This window comes from Tauraco erythrolophus, chromosome 18 (assembly GCF_009769465.1).
Source record: "Tauraco erythrolophus isolate bTauEry1 chromosome 18, bTauEry1.pri, whole genome shotgun sequence".
NCBI lineage: Eukaryota > Metazoa > Chordata > Aves > Musophagiformes > Musophagidae > Tauraco > Tauraco erythrolophus.
The window spans coordinates 8,421,101-8,434,088 of record NC_141482.1 but is presented as its reverse complement, the minus strand read 5'-3'; the positions used below and the strand labels follow the sequence as shown (position 1 = coordinate 8,434,088).

At 48.5% G+C, this 12,988-nt stretch overlaps 1 protein-coding gene across 1 annotated transcript; it reads right to left on the bottom strand.

Moving 5' to 3' along the window:
• Positions 1 to 324: 324 nt before the first annotated feature.
• LOC104374295 (somatomedin-B and thrombospondin type-1 domain-containing protein-like) lies at positions 325 to 12,426 on the bottom strand. Its single transcript, XM_086622997.1, has 5 exons — positions 12,189 to 12,426; positions 8,504 to 8,698; positions 7,463 to 7,541; positions 5,530 to 5,706; positions 325 to 815 (listed from the first exon to the last, which is right to left on the bottom strand). The coding sequence occupies exons 1-5, from the start codon at positions 12,424 to 12,426 to the stop codon at positions 698 to 700; spliced, it is 807 nt and encodes a 268-aa protein (XP_086479123.1). The 3' UTR covers positions 325 to 697.
• Between the last annotated feature and the right edge of the window lie 562 nt (positions 12,427 to 12,988).

Sequence of the window (12,988 nt, the reverse complement as noted above, 5' to 3'; positions counted from 1 at the left end):
GTACAGCCCCAAGACTGCACTGCCTTTTGGGGCAACTTGGATACGCTCCTTGAAACCTGAAGTCCAAGGGCCCATTTATCCCTTGTACTTTCAATTCTCACAGATTTGAACAGGCTCATTTCTAAGTTTTGCCATTATCTCAGCAGCACAAGATCAACCCTCTGTAAGACTGAGGATCAATATGAAATGATGAGACCAGGGAGGGCCAAAACAAAAGGAAAGGAAATGATATATAAACACAAGCAGGAAGCATCCATGAAGAAGTGCCGTTTCCATGAAAAGAAGGCATTTGAGTTAATTTATTTTGCATTATTGATTCTTCACTGAGACTTTAGAAAAATAGTAATTAAATCTGGGTTCATATGGTCTTTTTTGTCTGATTTCTTATTTGGTGAATTCTCGTTCTTCTCAAGAAAGGAGGAATTTGCAAGAAGTCATCAGGGTCCAACAGGCCTCTCTCAGGGATAGTCAGGCAGAAAGAGACTGGCACTTCACAGCCAGCCCAATTTCTTTGGAAATCGAGGACTACACACGGACAAAAGGATTCAGGATGCCACAGTACAAACAGCAACCTCTTGAAAGTGGCGTAGCCTCTGACATGGAGAAGTCATTGTTTTGGTTGTGGTTCCTACTGCTGCTGCACGTCGGTGCCAAACAAGCCATCACAGCGCTGGCTTGCTGGGACTGCCAGGAGAAGTTAGATGAACAAGAAGCTGTGAACAGAAGGACAGGAGCAAGTATCTAGCTGGCGAATTCTCTTCCAGGTTCCCTTGCATAGAGGGTTCCCCACTGCCTGCCAGTGCAACAGCTGATTCCTGAAACACAATTGTAAGAAGGAAAAAGTTAATATGTTGCACCTCTGCTGCAGGGAAAGCACTTGCACGATGAGGACTTAAATCACCCAGTAAATCCTTTTTACTTTGCTAACACCAATTTTCACTTCACGGACCCAATTCTGCCTTTCTACTGCTGTAAAGAAGCGGCAACCACAGTGACCCCACAGGATTATAATAGCGTGAGGTAAAGCCACAATCAGTCAGGAACACTGGATGGAAAGAACCTCAAGGTGCCCAGCATTGCAGGCAACAACTCACAAAGCACATCGACATCCCCATAACCTTTACTGAAACACTTGACATGTTGCAAAGTGGGCAAAACACCTCTTTCTCCATCTTTCTTCATAACACCATGCTCCCTTCTCAGCAGGCAGATCTCTATTGCCACCCACAGCCATCGAGATGTGGAATAAGTACCTAGCACACAACACACAGCACATGTCCGTGCAAGCAGGTGCAGGGACATGAGCATCTCTGGATAACCACGTTAGTGGAACACTTGCCTAAGCTTTTCCACCTTGCTAAGAGCTACACGCTAACACGGCTTCTGGATGGCAGCTGGCTGGAGGTACCAGACCCACAAGTGCTGGAACCAGGTTACTCACAGGCCTCTTAAGTAGAAGACAAAAAAAACACCCAACCAACATCTTTTCTCCCAGGCAGTCTCTCAATACATTGACCAGATCTGAACAGAGAAATATCCTATTAAAACAACCAAGCACATCCACAGGCCATTTTTCAGTCAGTGGCTGCCCAAGCAATGCTGACCTGGCGGCCACAGAAACTGAAATTTTGCTATAGCACTGTGCCCTTTCCCAAATCTTAGCATTTAGTGGTTTAAGGCAATTCCTCACATGAGTGTGTCCCAGCTCAGACCTTTGGAGAAGCACAAATACCACAATCGGATCAACTCTTGCCCTGTGCAGAGAGCTGCCTATAGAATAGCCCAACAGACCTCTAACTTCTGCTTGTTTTATAGTTCTGTGGAAACTGGAATTATTGCTCTAGCTTCACAAAGATAACCCTGCCCTGGTTTAAGGAGATGTCATGCTCCAGAGCAGGGTTTTATGCATCACGCATGGTTGAAAAAGGCTTGCTGTATTTTTCTTTCGGCTTGGGGTCATTTCAAAATACCAGAATCTGCAGAGGGAGGATTAAGATCCCAGATAAAGCAGGCTGCACGCAGAGCGGTCCCATACCCTTCAAAACTCTGGGCGGCAGCTTTACCTTTAAAAGCTTTTACTCCTTAAACACATAAGCTAAACTTGCTTACTCGCATGTTGCTGGTGGGGAAGGCAAATACTGACTTCGCTACAAATCCAGTCCATCCATCCTCTCTCTCCCTCCACCCCATGAGCACGGGCATAAAGCACTGCAGTCTGGCCATTTATGTGCTACAACCACCACATCTTGATCCAGATGATGAAGAGCAGCTGATCCTCCTAGACATAGGGTGAGTAACGATTTCACAGATGTCAAGTCTGTGCTTTATTTGTAGATCTTTCAGAAGATGATCCAAAATTAACAGAACAATTTCCCAGCTCGATGCTCTGCCTTGTTTATCTCATAACCTTCTAGAAGTAGGAAGCCAATGCAAGCTAGATTATCCTAGCTGTCCTCAGCTGATGGCCACAGATCTGGCCATAAATCAAGGACTTTGGGAAACCTCCTGAGCTTGCATAACAGGGGTTAAAATGAAGCAGCATCTTCTACAGAATGGGAGACAGGTGGAAGGCACAGATAACAAGCATCTCTCTCTAACTTGAAGCCTTTCTAAGCCAGACTCCACTTAGACACAAGAAGATAATTAGGAAATACTCATCAAAATACACCAGCATCGCTGAGTTTATTTTAAACTCTGTCAGATGTTTTCCTTCCTGAGAGTCACTCTTGGAACAATATCTGGGGAAGATGAACACTGGCACAAGCTGCCGAACTGACAGGGCGAGAAGCAAAGCACAGGCACGGTGGGACAGCAGCAGCTGTGCACGCGTCCCCGCGCAGCCCCAGCCAGTGGCACCAGGGACCCGGCCAGCACGCCATGGCACAGGGCAGCCGGCGTAACCACCGCTCCAAGGTCACCGGCCAACTGTCCGCGTCTCCCTGGCAGGGCGACCGGCAGAGTTATGCAGGCAAAAATTCAAAACAAGGGTGTTCAGAGCGTACAGCCAGAGGCTCGTGAGCAGATCTAGGCACACCCCTCACATGCTGCATCCTAGGCTCTGGCATCAGCTTTGGCTCCCACCATCCTCTTTCTCAGGGCACTAGTTGCTTTCCCATCTTCTTCCACCTTTCTTTACAAGCATCACATTTATGTTTATGGCCTCCACATCTGGCAGTGATCCCAGCCCAAGGAGCTCACCGTGCAACCCCCTCACAGCACTGCTCCCCTGCGAGGCTGCATGCTAAGATATGGCCACTTACTCTAACAGAAGGCAGAAGCCTTTTCACAGACATTTCCCTCATCCCACTCAATGGCTGTCCCCATCAACAGTCCAATTTCTTCTCAGAGATCACGGAGGTCAGTTTTTTCCACCATGCATCCCAGTAAAAAAAGTATATTATTCCTAGAAACAAATTAGGGGATAGCTCTGCTGATATAAAGAGTACCTATAGTAAATACTTGCACCTGAGATGTTAATATCGAGTAACTCAAGCAAGGTACCCAGTCCTGGACTACAATCTCCTTGATCCACCACTGTAAGGTCACAGAGTGATAAAGAACATCAGACCGTGCCCCAGAGGTTACCTATCTAGGGGATACACGGGAGTTATCTAAAAGATTCATGTAAATCTTTGAAATGTAATGGAGGCTTTGCACACACACAGAGGATGAGGAAGCTGCAGACCAGAGACATCACTCATGTTCCACCTGCCAGTCACACATTCATCTCTGACAAAGCTGCCCAGCACCCCTGGTTAAAGGAGGCCTGAAGTGCGTCTCCACTGCCTTTTGTAGACAGGAGCTTTGTCCACTGCTCAGGCCAGCCCTGCCTGTCCTCCAAGCCTATGTTATGACCCTGCCAATGAACCCAAGTGAACACACACAGAGTACCTCAGCTTGGCACACTCAGAGAGCTCATACCCACCTAGAAAACGCCACAGACATGACTTCATGTGACATTATAGGCACTAATGCTGGAGGGGTAAAAGTTCACTGTGCTAAAAGTTGGTTTCCCTGCTGGCTCTCACATTCCCACAATGAAATGGACCCAGCAGCTCATCTTACAGACCTACAGCAAGGCTCTGCTCTACTGGGAGGGATTTAAACCATGTGTGGGGACGTGGGCTGAGTCCTGACTTCAGTGAACCAGTCACCATTCACCCTGAATCAATCATCACTATCCCTCTCCAGCCTTCACCCTGCCAACACCTGATGATCAGATCACCATTCCTAGGGGACACAGTCCCATTTTCTTTGTGCTTCCATTCCATGTACATTACTGTTCGCCAGATCAGGTGAACAAAAATTCCCCCACGCCTCTTTTTGCAGCCTAATGAGGAACAGAATTCGTGAATATAGTTTTTTAGTTTGCTTAATCTGATGTTCCTGTCTGGCTTCAGGGTTTTAGTAAAATAACATTTTTGTAAGCTTTTGTAATCATTTATATGTTGAATGCAGGCAAGAGCTACTCCTGGCCACACCAGTTAAGATTTTTTTCTTCTTTATCTGAAAGCTTTTGGAACCCTTGTACATAGCACGCTGAAGCAGGGAAGGAAAAGACTCATAACGTGACTTCCTCTTACTAAAAGCCTGAGACAAACCCTGCCTAAAAAGACCATTATTGGCAGTCTTGGTAGTGCAATACACTGTGTGCATGAGGCCTGACAATCCTAGTTTTGAGTTTCCAATTCAAATGAACATGCCTAGTTCAACATTTATATAGGTTTTTAAAATACCCCTGTCAAGCACTGATGGGCAATGATTTTCTCAGGCAGAGCTGCCAAGCAGTTTCAGAGGATGCCTTTAATAAACTAACAGTGGGGTTAAGAGTAGCAGGATAACAGCAGTGCAGAAGCTGTGCCTCCAGTGACCGCAGCAGAAGCTTGGGAGCCAGGACTGCTCTGCTGCTGTCTCTGCCACAGATGTGTTTCTCAGCTTCGAGCCATTCCCTCCGTCTTTGCTGGAGTATACCCAATTTGTACAACCTGGGTGGTCCCCATCGATCGTCTCAAAGCTTCTTCAGCTTTCCAGGGAAAGGATGCTGAAAGTGCAAAGACTTAACAGTGCTTCCATCCAACTTCAGGTGCCAGCACATAGCACAAGTCCCTAAGCCAGCTCCAACCCACCAGAAATACTCATGAAGGGTCACTCATAGAAACAAAATCCCCAGTGCTTAAAAATCAGAAACAAATTTGGTTTTATTTGACATCTGACAGGATTGTTAACCTTAGAAGCATGGCTGGACTGTCTTTAAAACAAAAAAACTTCACAACTTGCCACTTAAAAGTCAGTGAGATTTAGCAGACTAAGTGCAGGGACTCCCACACTTCAGTCCTGGCTCTGCACTAGTTTAATATGTGAGCTTCACCAGGTCATTACATCTCTGCAAGAAATTCATGGTATGCAACAAAGACCAGTTAATATATGTACAATGCTCCAGAGAGCTGTGCACAGCGCATTATGAAACTGGAATAGATCAAGGGAGAAGAATGAAAAATTCAACATGAAAACAAAAGCTGAAACTCTTACTTCTTGCTTCCACTTCCATCTCCGTAACAGTGTAGACTTCTGGAGTCCAAAGCCGGGGGCTGACACTCCACGCAGACAGTGTGGCCCTCCCTGAGATACTGCATCCAGTGAGTGTATGAGTGGTGGCTGCGCAAGCAGCCCGGCGTGATGGCCACAAGCTGGAATTCGACACAGTACCTGCAATCAAAATAACCGATTAGAGTCCTGCAGGGGACTCGAAGAGCCAGACTAAACTGGGTGACCACAGTTCGCTAATCAAAAAAAAAAAAACAAAACCAAACCAACCCTCATACACACCCCCAAGGTCATTAAAACCAGGACATGTGGTGTACCTGCATTCTGACACGGTTAAATGGGGAATAAAGCTACTTTGCTAGTGTTTTCAACTGACATATCAAATAATAGCAGGTATTACTGGCATCTGTTTTTACAAACAGAGACAGATTGGTCAAGCATTTCACTAAAGCCAAAAAAAATTCAACAGTCTGGTATCCATTTGCTGACCACAGTATCATCTACTCTCAGTTACTTATAATGGGTTTTGTAGGGCAACTTGCAACAGGAGCCAAGATTCAGCCTGTGAAAATTTTCCTTGTGACAATCTTCCTCCTAAGAGACAGAGTGAGGTTGTCATATCTCAGAGGGAGGACTACCGGATTGAAACAGCACTTCTGCCCTGTTCAGACTTTTCTGTGCTTCTGATATTATCCAAACCTGAGAGGAAAGCCCAAAAGAACTGGCCCTGTTTGGAGGGGAAGGAACCAAGGAAGTTCAGTAATCGTCACACAGAGAATTGGTTAAACACAGCAGAGAACTCGGTTCTGGTCTAGACTGGTTCTGTATCACTCATCACAGGGATTTCCAAACACCTTCAAGTAGCACACTGAACCATGCGAGCAGTTTGCTTCCTCGTCTTATCTAAATGTGTGCAACAGAGCTGTGTTCACATTTTTCGATTTTACAGGGAGAAGGCTCAACTAATGAGGAGTCCAAGGGAGGCTCAGGGTGAACAGACGCTCTTTCCTTCAGACACTTAAGCGCGGGAGATGGATGCACCCATGTGCTATGGAATACTTACAAGTACAACAGCATGGGGGGAAACAAATCAACAAGTGCATGGCTGCTTCATGCTGCAAGAGCGGCTCCAGGAAACTCTACATGGTGTTTACAGGAATAGCAGCTCTCAAGAAGCAGGCAAAACACCACGGACTGCAATAAGATCCTCTGGAGAATAATCAGCTTGCAAAGCTGTGTTCAAGGGGTTACAGGGTGGAAGATAACCTTTCCCGTCAGCACTGTGTCGCTGCTAATGATGAGCCCAACTGGGAAAGAAGAGTGCCAGGAAGGCTGATGCCAGCTCCCCTGTGTTTGAGGCACCAGCCTGGAGGCAGAGCAGCACACACAGAGGTGGCTGTGTCTCCAAAGGCAAAACACAACAGAGAGCTTTCTGCACAGCACTGCCTGTACCTGTGCTGTGCAACAGTGCTACAGGGGAAAACAGGCAGCGTTACAGCGAAGGGGGCTGAAATGGGAAGGGAACGTGCTTTCCATGCAACAGGATAGCAAACTCTGCCCCCTGAGAATTTAACCCATTTATATAAAAAAATGCAAGCCACCCCAGATTCCACATTGGGAGGAGCTGAAGTGAAAGGTCTTTGGCTTTTGATCACATGATCTTAAACAGCAACGATGCCAGGAACAAAGAGATGAATTTCAGTCTTGTACCAGCCTTACACTGAGGCAGACCCACAGCCTTCAGATGCACCACAGACACTGCTGTCGCTGAGAAGAGCAGCACCCTGCTCTAGTGAAACGTCCTTCTTCTGCTGGGAAACACCAGTTCCCATCAGCGAAAAGCTGGGCCCAAAACTGCAACCAGAGAGGCACCGAAGGTGCAGTATGACTGTGCCCCTGTGCTGAGCCTTCGACTTACCCTATTCTTTCATTCCCATCAGCTGCAGCTCTTTTTTGCCTCGCTCTTCCAAATCCTCCTGTTGTTATTGATGCTGGGACTGTGTATATCAAATAGAAAGAGTACATAGTGTAAGTGGCAATACCACACTAAGGCTGTTTACATCTGCAAACCAGTAAAGATGAGCCTTTAATGTCATATGGTTTTAAGTCTAGCAGGAGACAAAAAAAAAAAAAAAAAAAATCTAACTTTGTATTTTCATATCGTCTGTGACCATCAACCATTTCACTGAAAAGGGAATCTGTATTGTTGCCAGATTTTCGCCTGAGCAGAGCAAGTCTACTTACCAGGCACACCAGAAGACAGAGCGAGAGGCAACATTTGCTTAATCCCAACTCTCAACAGGTTTGAAGAAGCCAGTTGTAGCTAACTTCCACACTGGGCAGATTTTGACACAAAAATACCAGCAAAAAGTTATGAACAGTTCTTCTAAAAATCAGTAAAGGTATGTCATAAAAAGTTGATTTGAGCAAACTCAAAAAGTTGATTTGAGCAAACTCAAATCAAAAGGCCTTTTCTCCAGAAACTAGTTGGAGGTCTTTGCCTGTACTCTGCTCCATCAGAGAGCCTTTGATGGGTATTGCTCGTTCATGACTTTTTGCAGATGACTCATGAAATAAAAAAAAAAAAAGTTAAAAAAAAAAAGAAGTGCTCAACACCCACTTACAGAAGTTTTAAACAGGCATAAATCTACCAACTCTATCAAAATTGCCAGAGATTTACACTTGTATAAGTGAGACGACAACATGTCTGTAATATTTCACTTCTGAAACACAGCAGACCACAGCGAAGAGCAGGCACTACGGCTAAATACTGTCCCAGGAAGGATATCTCCAAGCGCCTGTGTGAAGCGTTCAGCTCTCAGCTGCACCAGACAGGCCCCGAGCAAACACGCTGGTGTCCAAAAACAGCCCTTTTCAGATAAAGAAAAATCAACTCTGCTGACCCAAACAAGGGTCCTCCCCCCGATTGCCCAGACACTTACATTTTCAGGGGACTTACTCAGGGACTGTTTGCACTCTGTTCCTTGCCGAGTCCAGTACTCCACGCAGCCGGCTCTCTCCTCCAGAGGAGGGCATGCCTCTCCTCCGTTCCTGGGCTCCTGGATGACATGCCTCCTCCGAACACGATACGTTGTCTTGCAAGGCTCTGCGCAGCCACTCCAGCCACTCCACTGAGATACCACACAGGGGATAACTGCAAGAACAGTAACAAACAGGGATGTGGAAGGTTACAGAAATGATGGCAGTGATGTGCCTTCTCCAGAAAAGACACTTTTTGACACAGCTCAGTACAACCTTCCTTATTTCACACCTGTCCCACAGTTGTGTTGGGCAGTTCCCAGTAGTTCTGCTCCCAGAAAATTACCTGGCCAGAAGCTCCAGCCCTCTACGATAGCCTACATGGGGATTTACCTCCCTCTGCCTACACTGCTGCAAGCCTCCCCTGCAAACTAGGACCTGCACCAGATGAACTGAAAAAAGTGTTAAAATTAGACAAGGTCAAACTGAGTGGTAAGAGAAGAGGAAGATAAAGAGCAGGAGGAAAGACAGAGTGTTGCAGACATTTCATGCAGATAAGGCCTAAAAATCTTACTGACTTCTCTTGTCAGATCTCACACAACAAACGACTACCAGCCATGGAGTTCGGCCCATCGCATGGCAGGCTGGAGCTGAGTTCAAGAAGCAAAATACAACACAATAGCTTCCACTTTGTACACGTGGGAACCAATCTCAAAATATTTTGAGGATGTGACTCATGACTTTAAATTTTGGGAACTGCGCTAAGTAATGCTTCAAAAATCTTCACATCACTGAGCATCCCTGCTTGCTCTCATACGGTATCCACCGTGCTAAACTCCTAAGATGTGGCCTCCAAGTATCTGAAGAAATGTCTTCCTTTAGCATTCAGTATCCCATCCATTCAGTCCGAAACACACTGGTACCATTCCCTGTGTCATATATTCCCTTTTGTCATCTCTTCCTCACAAGTATGCCCACAGTTGAGTTTCATATGATCAAATCTTTTGAGGGAACTATCAAGAAGAACACAGGAATCACTCAAGCACAAGAGCATTCACCTGCTGCTCCCTTTCAAAGGCAACCTGGAATAACAGCCTGTGATGCACTTGGTCAGTCGTATTTAACCAACACAACCTAAGCATCAAGAACAATACCTTTGGGGAAAAACACTTGCAGGTCAGCCCAGTCTTTTTTTTTTTCCGCATGTATTCTCAGTTGGCTACAGTCCCTCTCCATGCATTTCTGTATCTTGTGACTGAACTGGGCCAGTGTATGACAACACACCACATCAGCACTTTTAAGGACCTCGATGTCCAGCCACTTCAGTGAATATGTGTCTTATCAGGTTTCCTGCCTTGCTGGTTCAGCCACCGGGTGCCTCATACACAGTGACCAGCTAAAGGCCAGCACCCACCACATCACGTACACTAAGAGAAGGGCTGCGCTTGCAAGTTGGCTTCCACCAAAGTCCCTGCAGGTACTCAAGAGGCAAACTACACAAGGGTGGAAAAATTTGACCCACTGAGCATGGACATGAGGAATTCCACGGTTCTGAATTCAGCTCCACTACTAATCTGCTGCTCAATTTAAAGATGTGGATGAGCCCATTCAAATCCATTAAGAGCCACCGTGCTCAGCACCTTACAGTAACAGACAGTCCCAATTCAATTTACAAAGACATTCAAAAGCTTGAGTGCCACTGATTTCATTGGGAGGTAAACTGCTAAAAGCTGTTGTGAATCCCAGCTTTTCTAAGGAGCTTGAGATTGATACCTCAATTTATTCTCCCACGGCACACAGATAACCCCTAATTATTGCATTAACCTCCTTTGAAACTGCCCTTGTCTTCAGAAACTTTAGGAAGATGTTTCAAACGCTATTGCTTTTCCTTTTTGTCTGAAGTCACCACAAACAGCTCTTTAAACCTATTCAAAGATTAGGAATTAAATCAATTATCTAAGTAATTGAGCCATTTCATATATCCAGCAATGCACCACAAAAAAAAGACTGCAGGTTGAACTGCAGGCTACCCAACATTATAAACCTTTTCTGCATCTCATTTATCTGGAATCTTCTGCTCTTTTCAGTTTTGTTTAGCATCAGGCATTAATGCCTTTGCCTTAATATTTTACTTTCAAGACAGTTTGATAAAGTAGCTCTTTAGCACTGGGAGAAAGCAAACTACTGAAAAAAGGCCAGGCAACGAAGGCAATACAAGTCAAAGTAGAATTGGGTCCCTTACATCCAGCACAAACGAATCACAAGAAATAACGCAGAAATATCCCATCCCGCACAAACCCAGCTTTCTCACCAGCCCTCCGCAAGCTGGATGCTGTAATTCCTCCGTGAGCCACAGGATGGCAGCGGGCTGGCAGCGGGGCTGAGCTCCGAGCGGTGCCCGAGCTCCGAGGTGCCCGGCACGGGAAGGGAGCAGCGAGTCCCTCTGCTACCCCTCACGGGCGTAGCAAGGGCCCGCAAACACGCTCTTCTTACTGTCCTTCTCTGTTATGAAGAACAGACACGAGGGGTTCCCGTCTATCCCAGTCATCCCAGGTGACCGCCGAGAGCAGCGGGATCCAGGCATAGCGGTACTGATGGAGCAGCCAACAGCTCAACCGCGTTCAGACGTCAAAGGCACTGGGGGGCAAAAGCACCCAGCACCAATGCACCCCTCCCCGGCAGCCCCGACACCGGGACAGCCGAGCTGCACCCTCCCCACAGCCCGGGGTGCCCTGTCCCGGGGCAGAGGTGCAGTAGGTCTGTGGGACCCCATGGCTTGCTGCTGCACTTGGGAGTCGTTGGTCTCCAGACCCACACAGCCTGTCCTCATTCGCAGACACAGCTTGTTTAAACCGCTTTGGAATTAATTTATTTCCCACTCATTTTCCAGCTCTCTCTTGAAAGGAAAAAGGCAATTAAATCATAGGAATGTCTGTCCATCCGCCGAGAGAAAACTCTGCAACGGCACAGCTATGCAAGTTTAAAGAAAAAGGTATTATGTGAGCAAAGGAGACTCCTTGAGGATGCTGTTTGTGGGAAGGGAATACGAGATCGCACCGCTCTGAAATAACTTACCTCCTCAGCTCACATCCGCACTTTAGCTGAGCATGATTATGGAGGGAGCACTGCTGCGCCCCCCTGGAAGGCAGCGCTGCCCGGGGACCCCAGCACTCCACAACACCAGCACTGCGGTCCAGGCTCTCACTCGCTCAAATGCCAGAACCGCAGCCACACGCTGCAGCTGCCGATGCCTTTTGCAGGGAAATGCAGACACACAGGAGCAGCGGATCTGACCGCATCCATAGTCATTCAGTCCACAGGAGGGAAAGGGACTAGGGGATTCCGGCTCAGTCAGCAAACGTCCAATTCACATTTCTGTCTTGTGCAAACTGCAGCATCCTGGCGCGCCCTGACACCCACTGCCCCGGGGGACTCCAGCATCTCCGAGCGCCACAGCCTCAGGGGGAGGCCAAGCACCTGCAGCATCCCTCCTTCGGCCACCCGCATCCCCGCCTGGCCCCTCTCGCTTCTCCCGCGAGCAAAGCAGAGCCCGGCGGCGCTTTCAAACGCAGCCGGAGCCCCGGGGGCAGGCAGGTGCCGCTCAGCTCGGGAGGCAGCGGGGACAGGCGGAGCCGGGAGCGGCCGCAGCCCCGCCGGCCACTCACCTGGGCAGGCCTCGGCGTAGTCGTGGCAGCAGTCGAGGGTGCGGGCACACGCCTGGTCGCAGTAGCAGGGCCCGTAGGAGCCGTCGGGCCGGCCGCCGGCGCTGAGGCAGGCCGGGTCGCGGCCCGGGCAGCACAGCCCGCGGGCGGCACAGCCGTCGGCGGCGCGGCGGGGCAGGGCGGGCGGCACCGGCAGCGCCAGCAGCGCCAGCACGGCGGCCCAGCGCGGGCACCCCGCCATGGCGGCACTCCGCGCAGCCCGGCCCGGTTGCCGGCTTAAAGGCGCCGGGAGCGGGCGCTGAGGGGGAAGGAGCCGGCCCGCCTCCGCCGCTGCACAGGAGCAGGCGGCGGGGCGGGCGGAGCCCCGGTGCCGCCAGCCCGGACGGGGCGCCCGCCTCGCCCCGGGGCCGCCCGGTGCCACCGGCGTGCCCGTGGCGGGCAGAGCCCGCTCCTCACCGCGGTATCCGGGTAGGACCTGGTGCTGCACAGCTGCACCCGGCGCCCTAACGACGGACTTACAGCAGCAGTTGTTCTTTGCGCAAACATCCCTTATTTTCCTGCCGGTACCATAATGTTTCTTTGCCTTAACCTTCGTGGCATCTCACGCTGCCTACACATCCAATAGTTCCATTTCTGCGGACTTTTAAAACTAAAGGGTAGAATTTCTGCATTGACTGCTAGCACTTACCAGACAAATTATCAGAGATTATCATTAAAAACAAATTATAAGAGAGACCATTTTTTGCCAGATTTGACTCCAGCATACCTCAGGAGCCACTAAAAACCTGAAAGTACTTCATTCC

Coding starts and splice junctions, on each gene's coding strand:
- LOC104374295 (XM_086622997.1), bottom strand. CDS start 12,426: ATGGCGGGGTGCCCGCGCTGGGCCGCCGTGCTGGCGCTGCTGGCGCTG. Junction 5,707..7,462: donor GATGGGAATGAAAGAATAGG/GTAAGTCGAAGG, acceptor TTTTGATTGCAG/GTACTGTGTCGAATTCCAGC. Junction 816..5,529: donor GATGGAAGTGGAAGCAAGAA/GTAAGAGTTTCA, acceptor ATTGTGTTTCAG/GAATCAGCTGTTGCACTGGC.